The sequence below is a fragment of the Mirounga leonina genome, unplaced genomic scaffold, assembly GCF_011800145.1.
Source record: "Mirounga leonina isolate KUSES-001 unplaced genomic scaffold, KU_Mleo_1.0 Mir_91, whole genome shotgun sequence".
Lineage (NCBI taxonomy): Eukaryota > Metazoa > Chordata > Mammalia > Carnivora > Phocidae > Mirounga > Mirounga leonina.
The window spans coordinates 48,191,885-48,211,913 of NW_023270839.1; the positions used below are offsets into that span (position 1 = coordinate 48,191,885).

The 20,029-nt window shown below is 49.0% G+C and overlaps 1 protein-coding gene across 4 annotated transcripts in view; it reads left to right on the top strand.

Moving 5' to 3' along the window:
* The window catches only part of SCAMP5 (secretory carrier membrane protein 5), a 33,610-nt gene extending 13,889 nt beyond the window's left edge, over positions 1 to 19,721 (top strand). The window contains exons 1-8 of one of the 4 annotated variants that reach the window (XM_034993932.1): positions 3,917 to 4,003; positions 7,501 to 7,643; positions 12,789 to 12,852; positions 13,597 to 13,725; positions 16,751 to 16,907; positions 18,021 to 18,122; positions 18,542 to 18,659; positions 18,916 to 19,721. In XM_034993932.1, coding sequence (XP_034849823.1) covers positions 12,846 to 12,852; positions 13,597 to 13,725; positions 16,751 to 16,907; positions 18,021 to 18,122; positions 18,542 to 18,659; positions 18,916 to 19,110 — 708 coding nt within the window. In that variant the 5' untranslated portion in view covers positions 3,917 to 4,003; positions 7,501 to 7,643; positions 12,789 to 12,845 and the 3' untranslated portion in view covers positions 19,111 to 19,721. Of the gene's footprint in view, positions 1 to 3,916; positions 4,004 to 7,500; positions 7,644 to 12,788; positions 12,853 to 13,596; positions 13,726 to 15,494; positions 16,908 to 18,020; positions 18,123 to 18,541; positions 18,660 to 18,915 lie in introns of those variants that run through there. The other 3 variants (XM_034993933.1, XM_034993934.1, XM_034993930.1) reach the window with 3 other exon arrangements.
* Positions 19,722 to 20,029: the final 308 nt, after the last annotated feature.

Below are 20,029 nucleotides of genomic sequence, written 5' to 3' on the forward strand. Positions count from 1 at the left end.
TCTGTGGGTTGCCTTGGTGGAGTTTCCAGTTTGACTGGGGAGAGAAGACAAACACAGGGAGTGGGTGTGGAGGGGAGAGGCACTGTATGGGGAGGCCTAGGGTGAACTCTCTGAGTTTCGGGGTTGTCCACCTGAGTAGTAAGTGGACTGGATGAGCCGCTCTGACATTGCCATGGTTCCGCAGGCAAGAATGTGTGTCATTGTATATGATCAGGCATGTGATCAGGCATATATGCTAAGTGTCAGGGACCTGGCATCTTACAAGACCAGGAGCATGGGGTGGGATGGGGGGAGCAGGAGTTTCTTTCTTAAGAAAGGAGATTCCGTATTGCAAACTTCCACAGGACTAATGGGTTACCTTGGAGATGTGGCTTGAAAGCCAGATGGATTTGGGTTTAGATCTTGGTTGTAGTAGATGCTACTACATAGTGCTCTCTCCATTCTTCCTTAACCATTTCTGATGACTTCTTACTGCAAGCCCCTGGGATTTTCTGTCTGAGGGCTTTCTCTGCTCAGAAGGCACACAGGAAGGTCTGAAAGTGCCAGGAGCAGCTCTCAACCCTTAGTTTCCTCATTTGTTTGGTGGGACAGCTGTGTTGCACTCTGCACTCTGTCCCAGGGGTCCCCAGTAGGATGCCCTCCACCCCCCCACCATTGCCCACAGTGGTAACCTGCTCATCATTGCACCCCAAATTGGTTTCCATTCATTTATTTGTTTCAATTTCCTCCACTCCTCTACTAGTGCTTCCTGAGATGATTTCTCAAAAAGACCATTTGTACTCACATCCTTATTCTGGTGTCTGCTTCTGGGGAAACCCAACCTAAAAATACTGGTTCTTTCATTTCTTAGATACATCCATTTCATTTCCTTGGGCAGAGCACTTTACCTTTTGAAACTCCCTTTCCTCATGTACAAATTGGGGATAATAACACAACTTCATGGAATAGTCATGGGGCTTAGCATCTCACTCAGACATGTTAAGGGTTTAGTAAATGCTAGAAAAATCTTCTTTTATTTTCAGTTGCTTACTGGCCTGTAACATAGATACTATCCCAGAGACCCTTTGGTGGACATGCCTCATTCAACCATAGCTAGGCAAGAAAAGACAAGCAGCCTGGAGCTGGCCCTATGAGTGATTGGATTCTTGCTCCCAGTTACTTGCTGCCTCCCCGCAATTAGACATCCCCACTGTTTGTCATGCCTTGCATCCTCTAGAGAGAGCATGTCTTCTGTCTCTCATATATTAGCCATATGACATGCTTTGGTGAGTGGCATATGACATTCTCCACATGTGAGAAGAAGCTCTAAATATATTATTGCATAGTTCGTCTAAGGCTTTTTCATTCCTCCCCTTAACCATGAGAAAGACATGTTCCCAGGGCTTAGCATACAGTATAACAAGCACTTATTAACTGTGTAAGAGGCACTGTCCTTGTGTTACATGTGTCTACATGTGTTAATTCATTTCATTGTCACAGAAAACCTAGATACAGGTCCTGTTATCACCACCCTTGTTTTATATATGTGGAAAACTAAGGTTCAGTAAGAATGAGTACCTTGATCAAATTAACACAGCTGGGGAAAGGCAGGCAGTCTGCTTTCTAGGCCCATATTATTATTTTTTTCTAGGTCCATATTCTTTTTTTTTTTTTAAAGATTTTATTTATTTATTTGACAGAGAGAGACACAGTGAGAGAGGGAATACAAGCAGGGGGAATGGGAGAGGGAGAAGCAGGCTTCCCGCAGAGCAGAGAGCCCGATGTGGGGCTTGATCCCAGGGCCCTGGGATCATGACCTGAGCCGAAGGCAGACGCTTAAAGACTGAGCCACCCAGGCGCCCCTCTAGGTCCATATTCTTTTTTTTTTTTTAAGATTTTATTTATTTATTTGAGACAGAGAGAATGAGAGGCAGAGAGCATGAGAGGGAGGAGGGTCAGAGGGAGAAGCAGACTCCCCGCCGAGCAGGGAGCCCGATGCGGGACTCGATCCCAGGACTCCAGGATCATGTCTAGGTCCATATTCTTAACCACTGCATTATGCTCTTTCTCATTGTAGGTGATCAGCAAATGCTTGTTGTCTAAAAGTTTTTTTAAATGATTGTCATCACTGACAACATTGTTCCTTTCCATTTACCCATACTCTGAAGGTGTAATCCACTGGGACAAAGATGGGCTTATGACTTTGGACCTGGATACTTTTCCTGCCTTCATTGTTGGACAAATAAGAGGCCCTTCTGATTCACCTGACTGGGAAAAAGTCATCTGAGGTTATCAGATGGGAACCCAAACATTTCTCCTGTAGGATCCACATGAACCACAAGATATCTTCTGTGAATTCTATGTGGATCCCAGACATATACCTTGTAAACTTCAATGTGGACCTCATACCCCTCTTCTAAAGGCTCATGTAAACCCCTATACCTTTCCCAAGGCTCACATGGACTCCCAACATCTCTCCTGTAGGAGCCATGTTTGACAACGTCCTCAGGTTCCCATTCCTCATCTTATTGGGTCCTCCCCACAGCTCTGTAAACTAGCTAAAGCTTGCATTATAGCAGGGACAGAGAACAGTGACCATGTGAGTGAACCAGGGACAGGACTAACAGCAGAACCCAGGGTCCTGCCCTGTAGCACATGATTCTCCCCTCCTGATTGGCTTGGTAGCTAGATTATACTTCCTACTCAACCTTCCATAACCCCTGAGACTCCCTTCCTTCTCTTCCCTCTCCCTCACCAATTCTGGTCTGCCTTTCTTCCCTCTCACCCCCTTTCCATCCCAGCTGTGGGAGTGCAGCCCCACTCCCAGCAGGCTAGAGCCAGACAATGGGCCCTTTTTCTGGGCAAAGAATTCCCTCAGTGTCTCCCACCCACTGAGGCCCCCTTCCAGGCCCAGGATGGTATGAGTGGAGGGCACTGTGGAGGGCAGGAGCCATTGGCTGGGAGGACAGAGGGTGGCCCTGGTTGTTGAGATCCCACAGGAGGTTTGCAATGTCAACACTGTTCACAATAAAAGCTTGTCTTTCACTCCCAACCCCATCTCTCCAAGTGGGTCTCTTAACTGTCATTAGTTCCAGGTTTTTAAATATTTACCCTGGTCTCTACTCTCTTTAGGTGTTCATCTCTGCCTATCACAATCTCTTTCATTCTTTTTTCTGTGTCTCTCTAAACTTCTGTCTTTCTATTCCTTTGTGTAGCTTGCCTGTCCCTATTTCTCATCTCTTTCACACTTCATCATGTTTTCTCTCTCTCTCCTATTTTCCCATGTCTTTTTTCTTTCCAAATCTTGATCTCTCCGTGTCTCTCTGTCTCTCCATGTTTCTATGTCTCTATGTTCCTGGCTCTCCTCTCGTCTTTCTATGTCCATCTTTCCATGGATCTTTGTGTCCATTCTCCTTACGTCTTATCTCTGTTTCATCTATGATTTTCCACCCTCCATCCTCTCTCTGTCACTTCAGGCCTGTGGATCTGAAGGACCTTCATCAGGTATCCTGCTCACAAAGCTCTTTCTCCCTCTTCCTTTCTGGTACGGTTCCAGCAGCCCCTAGGATCGGCATTATTCTCCCCAGTATACAGATTTGGAAGCTGAGGCTCTGGCTACTGGTACCAGGCTTCCATCTCTGGGTCTTTTTCTCCACGTTCTAGTTCTTTGTGTACTCTTGTCCTCTCCGTGCCCACCAACCACCTGATCGGGCCGTGCCTGGGAACTTAGCACCTCGGACAGTTCCTGTAAGGTGAGGGGGTGGCCAGGCCTTCCTTCTCGCGAGCGCAGGAGGAGCAGCCCTAGAGGTGGCGCGGGAGTCTCGCGAGAGCGACTGTTGCTGCGGGCACGGGTGGCGCGGGCGCGGGTGGCGCGGGCGCGTGAGGAGCCGGCCCGAGGAGCGCGCGCGCGCTCCCCGCCCCCCGCCCCCCGCCCCCGAGCGGCTAGCGGCAGGCTCCGCGCCGCATCGCTGGGTGAAGCGCAGCGCAGCGCGGCGGCCTTTCGGCAACCGAGCGGCAGCGGCGGGTGAGTCCTGGGCCTGAAGGCCGGGAGAAGGGCTTTCCAGGGAAGCTGGGCGTAGGGCGAGATGTGGTCACCCACTCTCCAGCTTTGTGCCCCCTACGCTTCACCTTTGCATGCAGGGGCAGGCCGAGCTGCTGGAGAGGTGGGGAATCGAGGTGACCTTCCCAATTTGGGGCGGGAGAAGATCGTCGCAGGTGCCCCCAGGCCCCCCAACCCCCACCATCCCCATTGCTGGCTCCCGCAGAGGGAACCCGGGTCTTGGGTGACGTCAGACCCCTGGATTCTGGAGACTGGGCCTTGGGCCCTCCTTCCCCCCAGCCCCACCTGGTGTTCCCTGGAAACCAGCCTCCTCCTCCTGGGGATGGCGCACGCGACTGGTGGCGGGGTGACAGTGGCCTCCTTTGGGTCCTTCCTCACAAGAGGTGCCTGCAGGTGGACCCAGGCTGTGTCCCCCATCGCCTCCCTTGGTTTGCCGACCTTTAGTTGGCGGGGGATGGGTGCACTGGCTTGACGGAGCCTGGCTCCTCTAGGGTTTTGGGGTGGTGAGTTGGGAGTGCCGGATGTAGCTCATTCCAATATCGGCAGGAGTTGGCTATGAGGATGGGGGGTGAGGTGTTTGGGAATCTATCCCTGTCCCTGCCTCGGGGAGCTCCTGGCTTGGGGGTTGGGGAAACCAAATAGAGACTCCTACGGAGAATTCACCATCTCTGGCGGTTCAAACCGGTAATGCCCCAGCTGCGGGATGGGGAGATCAGCTAGGGCCTGGCAGACTTTCCCAGGGACAGAAGGAGAAAGGTAGGCAAGAGCCAGTAAATAGACTTCCTGGGGGAGGGGAGATTTGGATGGGGGAGAGTCAAGAGCGGGCATTCCCTGGGAGTGGTATGGGCAAAGAGGTAAGAATTCAGCACAGCTGTTGGGGAGGCCTGCCTGTGACCCAGCCATGTGACTGTGTCCAGGGGGTAGGGGAGGTCTGGAGAATTTTGCAGCCTGTGCTTTGCCTGTTCTACCTGCACAGGCGCAGGGCTCTGAAAGAGGGAGATGGTTTTTGCAGGGGTATGACGGACAAGAGAGATTTTGCTTGGGGCTACAAATCTTGCTAGTTTAGATCTGACCTGGGCTTACTTGGTGGGCCTGAAGGCAAAGTCCCTAGAGCTGAGAGAGGGTGTCTCTGGTGAATGGGTCAAAGAAAGAGGGTCTTAGGTGTAGCAAACCCTGTGGAGAGTTAGTGGGGTTCTGGGAGGAGAGCTCTGGATAGGGGCCTCTGAACAAGTTGATTCCCCTCTTGGGCGGCTCTTTGCCAGCACCTTTCTCTGGGGACGAAATAATAGGACTAAGTACTGTCCTCCCTTGAGGAAGCTGCTTGTTCTAGTTTAGAGTGTCCCTCCCAGTTCTTCCTTTTCCTTTCCTCCCTCCTCCCTCTGCGTCCCTGCCCCCTCCCCACAGCATTTCCTCTACAGGCTGCACTTCCTTCACTGCTGACAGCCTGGAATCTCTGAAGGCTGCCTGGAGGCAGTTTGGTACACGCAGGGTTGACAGAAGTTGTGGGCTTAGCCTGACTGGGGGAGCGCAGCAGGTGCTCCACTCGCACCCCTGGGGAGGGTTTTCCAGTCTTAAGCAAGAACAGGGATTGACTGTGCTCTGTGCCCTGCCCTGTGCTGGGTCCCTCCTGGAAGTCTCATCCATCAGGGAGTGAGGAGAAGATTGGATGAGAATGAGTGAGCACTTGCTGCCCAATAACTGGTTCAGAATTTAAGCAGTGGGATGTATGGCATGGTTGTCTGGAAAGGCTTTCCAGAAGAGGTGGGATGTGAGCAAATAGTAGGACTTAGAGTTGACAGGGTTTAGGGGCACTGGAAATCGAGGGGGTGGCTAGACATGATCTCCTGCATGAAACTGGGTTGTGTGGGAAGCAGATCAGCCGGTGGTAGAGAAGCAAAGGTGGTGGTTTGGGAAGTTTGTAGCTGATTGACACAAGGCCTTGAATGCCAGGCTCAGGATCAGCAGGGGTACTGAAGAGTCATCATGGGACAGTGATAGCAATGCAAGGAGAGTGCTGTTTTCTGAGGATGATTCATAGTTCTGGGACTCCAGGACTGGGGATGTGGCTTGGGGTGGGATAAGGGGACCAGAGGTAGAGCAAGAGTGGGGAACTTCCATCTTAGCAGCCCTGCTTTGTGCTCTGGCTTCTCCTGCACTGAGGCATCCATACTTTGCTACACTGACTTCTCTGTAACCATGGGCACACCTTTTGGAGACAGCGTGGGAGCAGGATGGGGGTCAGGCTGGAGCAGGGTTAGAGTCTCCTCCTTTGAGTCTTCCACAATCTAAGTTATTACCTGCAACCCCTCTCCCCCCGTCCCTCCTTATTTTCATGGAGGATTTTAGTGCTGGACCACGGTCTTTCACTTCATTGCCTCCCTCTACCACCCTTTCTCCCAGCCACATTTGAGTCTGGTCATCACTGGCATGTGACTACCTCTGAAATTTTAAACTCTAGTATCCTCTGAGCACAGTCCAACTTCTGTTTTATCTGCTTTGTGACCTCAAGGAGACCTCTAGTTCTCTGGCCCCTTCATTTCCTCTGTCCCATGAGCATGACACTTTCTGTGTCCTTCCTGGACCCCATGGTGCCGGATTTTAACCATTCTCTGGCTCGTGCCCTCAACAGCCATACCACTTTGCCTGTGTGTCCCACTCCAGCAGCAGACCCCTCATTTCTGGATTCTACACTCAGAATGCAGAAGTTTCTGGGGGCTATCACATACCAGGGCAGTCTGGTTCTACGTCTGTGCCCGGTCTCCAGCTTCAGCTGTTTTTCTATCACTTGTAGAAATCCTTTCCCTCTTCCCATCAGCTCCCCATTCCATTTTGTGGGAGAAGTATCCCAAAGTGGACTACTCTCCCAAAGCCCTTTACTCCCAGGGAGGGGGGGGTTGGGTGGGTGTGTGGGAAGTGAAATTACACCCAGGTTTCCCCATTTCTTGAATTCGATTTCCTAAATTGCAGTGGAAAGAGGGCTCCAGTCTAATGTGCCTACTCTGTGCTATGGATGCTGGCCCTTCCTGTCTCCCAGGGTCCCGGGGCCCATCAGCTGTTTTCCCCTCTATTTTAGCTTCACTCTCCACTGTTTTCCGTAATGCCTTCCTCCCATTTCTAAATATATACATATATATTCAAGGATTCTACCTCAATAAACTTTTCTAACCCTATGTCCTCCTCCGGCTGCTGCTGTTTTAAACCTATTGCTTTGTCCTACTGCAAAAGTGATACGAGACCATTATAGAAATTTTAGAAAATAAAGATAAAAGGAAAGAAAACAAATAACTTACAATCTCATTATCCAGAGATGACTACTATTCATCCTTTGGTACATGGTGTTTCAGTGTTGTCACTGATATTCTGTGTGTGTGTATTAAAATTTCATCCAATTTTTTTTTTGAAAGATGAGTCTGCTAGACTTGTCCCTTCTTCCTCTCCCTCCTGTTTTCATTTCTTGGCAGCTGGCCTCTACCCCCACCACTTCCTGAAGCTGTGCCCTCGGAATTGCCAGATTGGCCCGTGACACACCTGACTGCTTCACGGCCCTGATGGTGTCGATCCAGTCGACCAGTCACTAAAAATATTGAGATAACCTGAATCACTGGCATGAAAAATTTTCAAGAGATATTGTTGAGTGGAAAAAAACAGGTTATAAAACAGCATGTATAAAATGATCTCATTTTTGGGGCACCTGGGTGGCTCAGTTGGACCTCGTGCTTCTCCCCTTTTTAGGGGCTCGCTTCATCGGTTAACCTCTGTTTCTATTGTAATCGCACCTTTTCCCTGGATCTTTCCCATCTCTAGCTTATTTCCATCTTAAACAAACAACTGTCAGCTGTAGCCCTCCCTGGACCCATATCCCACCTAGGTAGTATCTGTCTCTGTTGTCTTCCTAGGCAGGCTTCTTCAAAGAGCTGTCTACACCTGCTCTCAGCTTGCATGTTCAACTAGCTTTAATTTGACTTCTACTCCTGCTCCCCTTCCCCCAACCCTGCTCCATGGCCATCAGAACAATTCTTGCCGGGGTCACAGATGACTGGTTGTTATTGAGTGTTATACACACTTCAGTGTTCAGCCCTTCTTATGCCAGACCTCTCCGTGGCATCTGTCATATTTGTCCATTGGCCACTCCTGGCTTTGGAGACTCCATGCTCTCCTGGTTTTCCTCCTGCCTCCGTGGCTGCTCCTTCCCATTCTTTGCCAGCCCATTCTCTGCTGCCTGGTTTGTTTGTTTGTTTTTGTATTTTTGAACAGGTAATATATTTACATGATTTTTTTTAATTCAGAAAGACGTTCCAAGTTTCACTGATACTAAGATCACCATTTTGATATTTCTGAAAATGTTTTAATATCTATGTCTTAAAAATTTTTGGCATCTGAACAATTACAAGTTGGCAGTGTATTTTCTTTCTTTTGGTAAATAAGATAATGATTTATCTTAAAATTGATGGTGTCTTGAATTAGCTGGTATAAAGATACATAGTAAAAATTATTCCTCCCACCTGCTCCATATCTATTCAGTTCTTCTGTCCCTCGGGGAGCCACAATCACTGTTTTTTAAGTAACCTAAGAATTGCTCCACCGACTGAGCCAGGCAGGTGCCCCTGGATGTCGGCATTTTTTTAACTCATTTTCTTTCTTTATTTACAGATTTATTTATTTTAGAGAGCACGCTCATATGAGCTGGGGGAGGGGCAGAGGGAGAGGAAGACAAGCAGACTCCCTGCTGAGTGGGGAGCCTGTCATGGGGCTTGATCCCAGGACCCTATCCCAGGACCCTGAGGTCAGGACCTGAGCCTAAATCAAGAGTTGGAGGCTTAACTGACTCAGCCACCCAGGCTCCCCAGGCCAGTTTAGTTTTTAGAATGCTCCACAACTTGGATTTGTCTGCTTGTTTCTCATGATTGAATTCAAGTTAAACATTTTGGGGCAGGAATACTACATAGGTGATGTTGCGTCCTTGTTGGTGCATCATAGTGGGAGGCCAGAATGTCTGTCCTGTTATCGGTAATATTAAGTTTGATCACTTGGTTAAGGTTGTATCTGCCAGCCTTCTTCACAGTAAAAGTGCCTGTCCCCCTTTGTAGTTAGCAAGTCATCTTTGGACTGGTACGTTGAGACTGTGACTCTCCTCTCCACAGTCTCTGGTCCAGTGGTTTTGGCAGCCATTGATGATCCTTGCCTGAATCAGCAGTTACATTTGTGATTGTGGAACTGGGAGATTTTTTAATTCTATCACTCCTACATTTATGGCTACCTTTCTTCTAGAAAGAAGAGCTCTTCCCTCTCTTTTTAAAAATAAGACTATTCCTTTGGAACTCATGGATTATTATTTTTTCCCACAAAATAATGATACTTATTTTTGACTTTTACATTTTATTTTTTATTAATAAAATAAAAATAAATACAATTTTTATTTTTATTATTTTTTTAAGATTTTGTTTTTTTGTCAGAGAGCACAAGCAGGGGGAGTGGCGGGGAGAACAGGTAGAGGGAGAAGCAGGCTCTCCGCCAAGCAAGGAGCCCGATGTGGGACTCGATCCCAGAACCCTGGGATCATGACCCGAGCTGAAGGCAGACACTCAACTGACTGAGCCACCCAGGTGTCCCTGACTTTTACATTTTATTTTATTTTATTTATTTATTTATTTAAAGATTTTATTTATTTATTTGACAGAGAGAGATAGAGCAGGAACACAAGCAGGGGGAGTGGGAGAGGGAGAAACAGGCCTCCGCAGAGCAGGGAGCCCGATGCGGGGCTCGATCCCAGGATCCTGGGATCATGACCCGAGCTGAAGGCAGACGCTTAACGACTGAGCCACCCAGGCGCCCCTGACTTTTACATTTTAAATAGCACTTATTATTCATCTTATTAAGAAAGTCATGTCTATTCATTATAGAGAATTAGGAAAATACAGAGGAGGATAAAGGAGCAGATTAAAATCACCTGTGATCCCTGCCATCAAATGAAAATTCCTGAGAGCATTTTGGTGTATCATGGATTATTGTTTAACATTCAGGATGTCATATGTTACTGTCATTCATATTTTTGAAACTCTTAATTGTCTCAGATTTTGCTGGTGGTAGCTCTTTCAAACTGTTGTCCTTTTGACGTGCGTCCATTTGTTGAATACCTGCTTGTTTCTGGTACACAAGATGTTCTAGGCTATCCTGGTATTTCCTTGTCCTGGCTTGAGACCAGCCATAGATGTTTTTTAAGCCATGGGTTCGTACTGACTCCTCCATTTCAAATCCAACAGCGCAGGGCTCTTATTGTCCCACGTTGCATATTCTCACCCCATATTTTAACAGTGAGAACCCAGGTCCCAACAATAACCCGTACACTCCTATGTCCTGTCCTATGGGACACATGACAGAGTTTCAGCATCACCACACCATATAAACCTGCTTATAGTTAAGCTTTCTTTCCAGTTATTTTTATCCTTGAGATATATCCTTTTACGAGAACACAGAGTGCTCTGATCAAGGTACTTGGCCAGTTCTTTTCTCTATGTGGTCGTGTTCTCAATGTCCTGCACAGTTAGTGTCATTTGCTTTTGTTTATTTCAATTTTAGGGCTTGCTTTTCTTTCTGGTGTAAGTTCTTGAGCATGTAAGATATTATATGTACAGAAGTATGTGTAAATCTTTACCCAGGGAAGTGTCACTAGTCATTGTGGCCCTTCTATCATGTAGGTGACCGTTTTATAGTGTCTGGTTTACTTTTCTTGCGTTTCTTTTGCAAACATAAGCAAATTCGTATGCAGGTTCTTCTCCCCCACTTTTTTTACATAAAAAGTAGCATAGTATTTATACTTGTTTGTACTTTGCTTTTTTTCCATTTAATCATTCCACAGCAATTAATAGAGATCCTCTTCATTCTTTTTTACATCTATATAGTACTCCATTGAATGATATACCATAGTTTATTCAAACAGTTGCATTTAGGTTACTACCAACATTTTGCTATTGCAAAATAGTATCATGTTGAATGACATGTATTTATGGTTTCTTAGTTGTGGGTAAAAAAAAAGCAGAAGTAGGATTGTTGGGTCAAAAGGAAAAAAATATTTTTATTCTCCTCTCCTCTCCTTTTTTTAATTTTTACTATGAAAGATAGCATACTGTTTTGACTGTTCTATGTCTTTTGTTGCCTATTGTCTAGGCTGTTCTATATCTATGTAGTTTTTTCAATGACTAGTAATCGTGGAGATCTTTCCACAGCAGAGAGCGTTTTAAAAACTGCAGAACAGCCCATTGTATGACTGTACTGTTTATTTCATCATCCCCAATTGATGTGTAGATTTTTCCAGTCTTTTGGTGTTACAGTGCTACAATTAATGCAGCTGTGTAAGGGGATCATTTCATGTAGGTTTCTACCATGCCTGTCTTTTTCCCTTTTGTGGTAGATGTTGTTGGGTTTTTATATCTATATTTGATTTCATATCACAAAGGGGCCATAAAAGATTACAACTGCCCAAATCTTTAGTTGGATCCAGAGAAATTTGACTGGGAGGGTTTTGTTTTTGTTTTTTTAATGCAAACTTAAAAAAAAGATTTTATTTATTTATTTTGTGTGTGCGTGAGAGAGAGAGAGAGAGAGAGAAGGTGCGCATGTGAGAGAGCGTGCATGAGCCCAAGCCGGGGTGGGGGTGGACAGAAGGAGAAGCAGACTCCCTGTTCAGCAGGGAGCCTGATGTGGGACTTTCTGGGATCATGACCTGAGCCGAAGGCAGTTGCTTAACCAACTGAGCCACCCAGGTTCCCTTAAAGCAAACTTTTAATTGAAGTATAACACATAAGAAAGTGCACAAATTGTAATCTCATGCTTGATGAATTTGCACAAAGTTGACACTGTGTAACCAGCTCCCAGACCCAGGAACAGACCATTACCAATACCTCAGCTTATGCTCCCTGCTTCCTCAAGGTTAACACTATCTTGACTTTAATTTTTTTTTTTTTTTTGCTCCCCCGCATCTTCACTTTTAATACCTTGCTATATATAATGCATATTTTCATGATAGTCACCCTCCCCTTTTAGAGTATGCACTGCACAGGTTTCATGCAGAGGGCAGGAACCACATCTGTCTTTTTTTTTTTTTTTTTAAGATTTTATTTATTTATTTGACAGAGAGAGACACAGTGAGAGAGGGAACACAAGCAGGGGGAGTGGGAGAGGGAGAAGCAGGCTTCCGGCAGAGCAGGGAGCCCGATGTGAGGCTCGATCCCAGGACCCTGGGACCATAACCCAAGCCGAAGGCAGACGCTCAACGACTGAGCCACCCGGGCGCCCCGGGAACCACATCTGTCTTACGCTGCCTCCCCAGTGCCTGACACATTACACATCCCCAACAAATGACTGAAGGCAAAGGCCAGCGAGAGGGGAGGCCAGCCTGTGACTGATGCTAGGTCTGTCATGTTCAGGGTCAAGGAATAGAATGTTCTCTTTCAGAGGTCTCTCGTCTCCTCAGGCCTTCTCTGTCACTTGCCTTTGCCTCATGGGGTCCCTTCCTAGGTCCCTTCCCCACCCTTGGATAGGGTTTTCTGAAGATAGACTCTGTGCCTTGAGGCAAACGGCAGGAGGTCCTGGAAGGAGGTAGCCGGTGGAGCTTTCTCCACTGGGCTCATCCCACTGTGGGCGTTAGAACAGTTTCTGCCCCAGGGAGCTTCCAGCGCTGCAGGGGCTGAGAGGGGGTCTGGGTTGCGCAGGGCCTGATCCTCATCCTGCTCGGGCTTTTCTTTCCTTCCAGGTCAGGACAAAGAGGCGTGGGCAGGCCGCTGGGCCGGCTGGTGCCATCCGTGCCATCATGGCAGGTAAGGACAGGGCCATCTGGATAGGACATGCAAGTGAGCAGAGGGTGGGTGGCCCCCTTCCTAGTCTCCTTATCCCCTTCAGTTTTTGGAGGTCAAGTTTGTTCTGTCCTCCTGTCCCCAGGCTTTCCCTGGTCCCCCACTGAGGCCTGTCTATCCAAGACCCTCCGCCTGACACTGTCTAGCTCTCTGTCAGGTCTCTGACCGTGGGAACCAGAGATTGAGCATCCTGATGCCCTGGTCCTGCTGGCCACCTGACTGATAAGCAGCACAGGTGGCTCAATCCCTGTCTCCTCTGTTCCCATTGCTCTTTAATACTCTGAGACCCTTTCCTTCAGATTTCTGAGTTGTTGGTTTCCAAAGGCTCAGGTACAGAATGCCAGAGCTGGAGGGACCTTTAGAGACTATCTAGCTCAAGCCCCACCCCACCGGCTAAATGGAGAACATGAATATTGGAATGCACACGGGAACCCCTGTCTCCAGGCTCACCTATCCTGCTTCATCTGCCTGGAACTGGACAGCATTTATTATTTTTCTTCTGAGAGACAGCAACACTGCCTCAGGGCCTTTGGTTACTTTGGGAACCTCAGAGCAGACTTGAGGAAGCAGGGATGGCTGGGTGGGGTTAGCAGTGCAGCCTGTGACCTCAGGGGCCGGGGGCAGCTGAAACCAGGGCAAGAGGATCATACTGGGTTGTTGGGGAGGGGAACATTCACGGTGATGCCATGCTATATGCTTCACCCACAGAGAAAGTGAACAACTTCCCACCGTTGCCCAAATTCATCCCCCTGAAGCCATGTTTCTACCAAGACTTTGAGGCAGACATTCCTCCCCAGCATCTCAGCATGACCAAACGCCTCTACTACCTCTGGATGTGTGAGTGCTATGTGATGGGGGTGGGCTATGGTGGGCTGGGGGAGGAGGGAGGAAGGCTGGTAGGTGCTGAGCATCGGGGTGGGAGGCCTGTAGGCCTGGCTGCCCCTCAGCCACACTTGCAGTATCTGCATGGGCCATCTCCCAGCAGCCTCCTCTCATGGGCCGACCCCCGATCTGGGCCCCAGTTTCCCTCATCCCCCTGCCCTCTACTTTCCATTCACAGAGCATCTGGATGAGGGTCTCTGTCCACTGGATCATTTCTCTTTTCTTGTTCTCCCTTCCCCTTCCCACTGGGGTGGTTTTCCAGGGAGCCTCTGGTGGCTGCCAGGACCTCAGGATTCTGGATTCATAGAGGAATCCTTGTCTCAAAGCCACATTTGTCTTGCTTTCTTTGTAAAACTGCTCAGAGAAAAGAGCATTAACTGGGAGTTGGGAGATATGGGATCAAACTGGGCTGGTTGTCCTACTTCCCAAGCAGCAGGTTCCTCACCCAGGAAGAGGGTGTTTGCTTAGTGATCACTATGGTTCCAAGGAGTTCTGTGTTGTGTGGTCTGTACTTCTGTAAGAATCTAGAGTTCTAATGTTCTACAATGTTGAGGTCCAGAGTGTCAAGGCCCTAGTAGCTGATGGTCAGTGGCAGGTTGGCAGGAAAGTGTCATCGTAGAGAGATGGGACTTGGCTGTGCCCAGGCTAGTCAAAGGTACCTCTTAGGAGTATACAGAGGGCAGGCTGGCTTTCCCATGCTGGGTATCGGCCTCAAGGAATCTTAGACCTGCAGTGTGACCACAGCCAGGGTCTGTCACGGGTGATGTTGCCTTGAGTCAGCTCACACTTAGCTGCTGACTTGGGGAGGTGATTACTTGTGCCCAGAAGGAGGTAAAGGATGCTGTCTTTGCAGGTTCTTCATGGGGTGATAGAAAGAGTGTGGGGGTAGACAGATTGTTTCAAGTCCTGGCTTGGCCTTTGAGTGGAGAAGGCATCTTTCCCCATGTAACGTGAGGGAAGGAAGAGATGGGGGCAGGTGCAGGTAGGTCTATAGATTTTGGGAAGAGAATGAGGAGGTTGCCTCTGATGGCTTCTGTTTTTTCCCATCAAATGTGATGTAGAAGTGGGGATGGGAGCTTTGAAGAAGGAAAGTGGGATTGGAATGAGAGCACCTTTGTGGACAGAGGGTGAGGACACTATCCAAAGACATGTGACCCCTAAGATTTCTGGACCATGCACAGGGCCCATTTGATGTTGGCCGAATTGATAGTCCTACTGGGCTTTTCCATAGGCTCCTTCTTTCCTAGCAATGTTCAGCTCAGGTACAGATGGGAGTTCTGTTCATCCAGGGGAAGTGTGAGCAGAAGACGAGGCAGGGGAGAGCATTAGAAAACATGTAATGAATTATGGAATCTAAGCTGGACAGGGAGAGAAGTGGAGATGGAAAAAAACTGAGTAGCCGCGTTAATAGATGTCTGTTCCAAACAGGGGGTAGAATAATTACAATAGAAGCACTAGAACCAGTGAGCTGGAGAGAGATGGGACTGGAAGGAGAGCTATAAACCAATATAAAAACAGGTTAATGTCTGTTCTATGTAAAGAGCAAATAAAATCAGTTCTGGGAGTTCCAGAGTTCTGGGAAATTGGAGGGCAATAAACAGAGATGGAGGAAATGCAGCTGAAGTGCAGAGGAAGAAATGCTCACCCTTGTTATGAGGGGCCCTGAGATGGGTGTACCTGCATAGATGACAGCATTGTCCCATCAGACTTGGGAGCACCCCATCTGTCCTGGGGCTCTGGGAACTCTGCGCCTGAGAAGATCTCATCCAGGAGCTGGATTTAAGGGCTATAAATACCTTCCTAAGTCCTCACTAGGCACCTGCCAGATGCTTTGCTCCCAAGGAAATGCATATGACCCTTGAGATGCTTAAGGGCTCTATTCAGAAGCCACGCCCAGATGCCTGGTTGTTTGAGACCAAGATTGAGCCCTCCTGCCTTTGTTTATTCAGCAGGTCTTTATGGAGCCTTAAAGGGACTCAACCTAATGTTTGAGGAAGGGAGCATCCTGATGTCAGAAGCCCTGGGTGTGTGTTAGTGCCAGCACAAGTCTTTGAGGTTTCTGCTGGCTGTGACTTGGTGATCCTGTGATTCTGAGTTCAACTAGAGTATGTGGGCACAGAGGGGTGGGAGCCGGGTTCTGCTCTTGGGGAGCTTCCAGTGTGGTTGATGGGCTAGAATTTGTACTTGGGGAACCATGCATGAGAGCAGCCCAGGTCTGCAGGAGGTCAGAGGGATGGGACATGAATAAGGCTGCAATAGTGAAGGAAGGCTTTGTGGAGGAAGCGACATGGTAGTTGTCTAACAAATGAATTAGATAAAGACTGAGATCCCAGCCATTGCTTCCTGCCCCATTTAAGAGCAGGGCAGATGGTACAGTGGCTTGAAGAGAAGTTTCTACAAGGCCTTTTACTTTCCACTTTTTGTGCCCCTTGCAAGAGAAGATATAAGGGTTTCTTGTGCCTTGGGCTTGGTGATTGCTGAGTCTGGGAGGGCCAGGGGCTGAGGACATTCTTATAAGGAGAAGAGCATTTCTACCACCTGGAGGCTTTGGGGCCCTTCAGTGGGGCTTGCTGGACTGAGGTTCTGGGTTCCTCCTCTAGGGACTCTCTGTTCTCTAGATTTCTCAGATCCCTCGGAGTGGGTGTGGGGAGGGGAATTGGTCTAAGCTCCCAGCTTTCTTTCTTACAGTCTGTACTCCTTCTGTGTGTGTATGTATGTGTGTCTCATGTATCTGTGTGTGTGTGTGTATTCACTGATGTGGGTTGTGGGTGCGAATATCTGTAAATGTGGCTTTCATGTATGTTTGTGTGTATCTCCCTCTCTGTGCATTGTGCTGTTTGCATGTGTTTGATTGTGGGTCTGTTGAATTATGGGTGTGTGTGTCCATGTCTGGGTGGTCACATGTCTCTGCATGGGCCTGGGTGTCTGTGTGCATGTCTGGTGTTTGTCTCTGTGCGTGCATGTGCTCCTGGGTCTGCAGTGAACAGCGTCACGCTGGCCGTGAACCTGGTGGGCTGTCTCGCGTGGCTGATCGGAGGCGGGGGAGCCACCAACTTTGGCCTCGCCTTTCTCTGGCTCATCCTCTTCACACCCTGCTCCTACGTCTGCTGGTTTCGGCCCATTTACAAGGCCTTCAAGTAAGTGGTTGGTGCTGACCCCAGCTCCTAACCTTGTGTCTTTGCCCATCTTCCCTGTTTCTTCTCTATATATTTTCTCACTTTTTTTTGACCACCCCCCAAACTCCCTTTCACTTGTTCACTCTCAGCTCAAACTGCCAGGTAGGAGGTGGGCTTCCTGTGAATTCAGTGCTGGGGATGAGAGAGCTGGGAGTCAGAGCCTTGGTTTCCTCTTTCCTCACTCCTCACTTCCTTTCTCACTTCCTTGGGTGGGCATAACGGAGATGAGGCCTATCTTAGTTTTGCCTTCCCTAGGCAGCTGTATGTCAGATTTGCCAGTGGGGCCACCTGTCTCAGTGGAGCTGCCTATCTTTACACCTGTGGGGCTAGCTGATTTGGTACCAAGTGGACCATCTATCCATGTACTACTGACACTATGTGCTAATGATGTCATCCAACTCTGTGCTCAAGGGACCACTCATCCATGTACGAGTGGGGATAACTGTCTTGGGGCCAATGGGTGTCTACCTTGTGTAAAACGGATTTTCAGTCTTGGTGCTAATGGACCTATTCATCCATGTACCAACAAGGCTATCTGTCTTGGTGCCAATGGAGAATCCATCTCAGTGCTAATGGGGCCTCAAATGTCTTTGCCAACCAGATCATCCACCTGTATGCCAGTTAGGCTACTGTTTGGTGCCAGTAGGGTTCCATTCTTATACCAATGGGACTTTCTGTCTCTTTCTTTATGGGAATATCCATCCATGTACCGGTGGAGCTGGATATCTTGGTGCCAGTAAGGTTGTCCATCCCCTTGACAATGGGGTCATTTATTCTTGTCGTAATTGACCCATCTATTTCTATGCCAATGGGGCCAACCATCCACGTACGATGCATGTGAGTGGTCCATTTATGAGGAGATCTCTTCCTATGTAATGTTGCTCACACAAGACTAACACATGGAAACTTGCAAAGATTCATGTAAACACTTCCATTTTTGCCTCTCAATTAAGGCCTTTAAGTGTCTCCTGTCCATTGCTTACTCATTTAAACTTGGAAGGGCTGGGGGCTCCTGAAGACAGGGGAAGCCTTCTCCCTCTGCCCAGGTGATGAGAGTCATTTCCTCTGCTACAGGACTGACAGCTCCTTCAGCTTCATGGCATTCTTCTTCACCTTCATGGCCCAGCTGGTCATCAGCATCATCCAGGCTGTTGGCATCCCAGGCTGGGGCGTCTGGTAAGAGATTGGGGTGTCTGGGATGGACCCAGGGCTGGCATGGGTGGCACCTTAGGTGTGTCCTTTGTTTATGTCTGTGTGTTAGCTGCTTGGCCTGCAAGAGAATTCAGGGTAGGGTAGTAGACACAGGCACAGCAGCAGAGGGGAAGGAGAACCTCGCAGTGGCTTTGGGGGGTTTCCAGGGGTGTCAAGCATCATGAGAGAATGCAAGGGAAGGAAGCCTCATGTCTGAGGAGCTTGTCTCCTGAGCCATGGGAAAGAATTCTTCTGAACCACTGCCACAGGCCAGGTGGCTCATCTCTTTGCATCCGATGATATGGCCCCTCCCTGAGACAATGAGATGGCTCCTGGCTGTGGTGGGGGGGCTCCCGGTTACCCCTCAACATGCCAGCAGTCCCACAGCTGGCCTCTTCCTGCAGCGGCTGGATCGCTACCATCTCCTTCTTTGGAACAAACGTTGGCTCAGCAGTGGTGATGCTCATTCCCACCATCATGTTCACGGTTGTGGCTGTGTTTTCCTTCATCGCCCTCAGCATGGTATGTGCAAGGTTGAGAGGTGGCTTCGGGAGGGGCTACGATCTGTAACAACCCCTCCTCCAAGTTACAGGAGGACCCGGAGGTCTTCCAAGGGACTCACTCTAGAATGGCTTGGCGGACTTTGCTCCCTAGTACACAGGCGGGTGTGGGAGGGAGGACTGGCGCTTACAGGGACTTGTCTCTGGTGTCCAGGTCTTTCCTGGATGGGCTTGCCCTTCCCTTTGATTAATCCTTCCTTGTGCTCCTCTTCCTACAGGTTCATAAATTCTACCGGGGCAGTGGGGGGAGTTTCAGCAAAGCTCAGGAGGAGTGGACCACGGGGGCATGGAAGAACCCACACGTACAGCAGGCGGCCCAGAATGCAGCCATGGGGGCGGCCCAGGGTGCCATGAATCAGCCGCAGACTCAGTATTCCGCCACCCCCAACTACACATACTCCAATGAGATGTGAGCCAGCCGAGCCTACCAGGAGGGCAGGGCTGGGGGTCCGTGGGACGGGGACTCAAGCCACATTGTCTGTTGTGGTGACCAAGCAGGGTTCCTTCCTCCCTTTTCTCCTCCCCAACTTTGTACAAAGAATCAGAGTTATATATATATATATACATATATATATGTATACGTCTTCCCCCTTCCCCTGCTCCTTTGGATTCTGCTCTCAGTACTCTGAGAGCTGTGGGCTGCACGTGCAGCTGTCCCGTGCGATGGTAGCTATGTCCGTGTCCCCTTGTGAATAGTATGCAGTGGAGGTCTCTGTTGTTGTGGTGCTAGATGTATGTTTAGAACTAAACCAGCCCCCACCCTTCACCAGGGTGCCCGCTCTGACCTTGGCCCAGGGACTCCTCATGGACCAGGGGGAGGCATAGCAGAAAGCCTGGCCCCCTCCCCAGGGTTATGAGCTGAAACTGTCTCCACTTTTGGTCTCACTGGGAAGCAACAGTATTTAGCACTCATGGGGGTGTGGTAGTTAGGAGGGTGGGGACAGGCCAGGGATGTTCCTTTGCTCCTTCTGATCTGGTTTCCTCCCCCTCCTCCCCCTCCCTCCTCTCCTCTTGGTGTCAGATTCCCTGTGGCTTCTTTTCTTGCGCAGGGTCTCTCTCTTCCCCATGTGGCTTTTCTTTGTCTTCCCCAAGGCTGAGTGTCCCAGTTGTATATGCTTCTGAGACTGAGCCCATTCTCAGATCAAGGACGTAGACAGGAGCTGAGCCTTAGGTGTGATGTGGGAGGGCACACAGCTGGAGATGCACAGCCCACCTTGGTACCTGACTCCCAGGGAGTGGAAATGCAGCGTCATCTCAGAGCTTGGCCTGCAGGGGGAGGGGGGCTCCTCTCTTTTCTGCCCTGCTTCCCCTCCTCTTCCCAGAGCCCCCTTG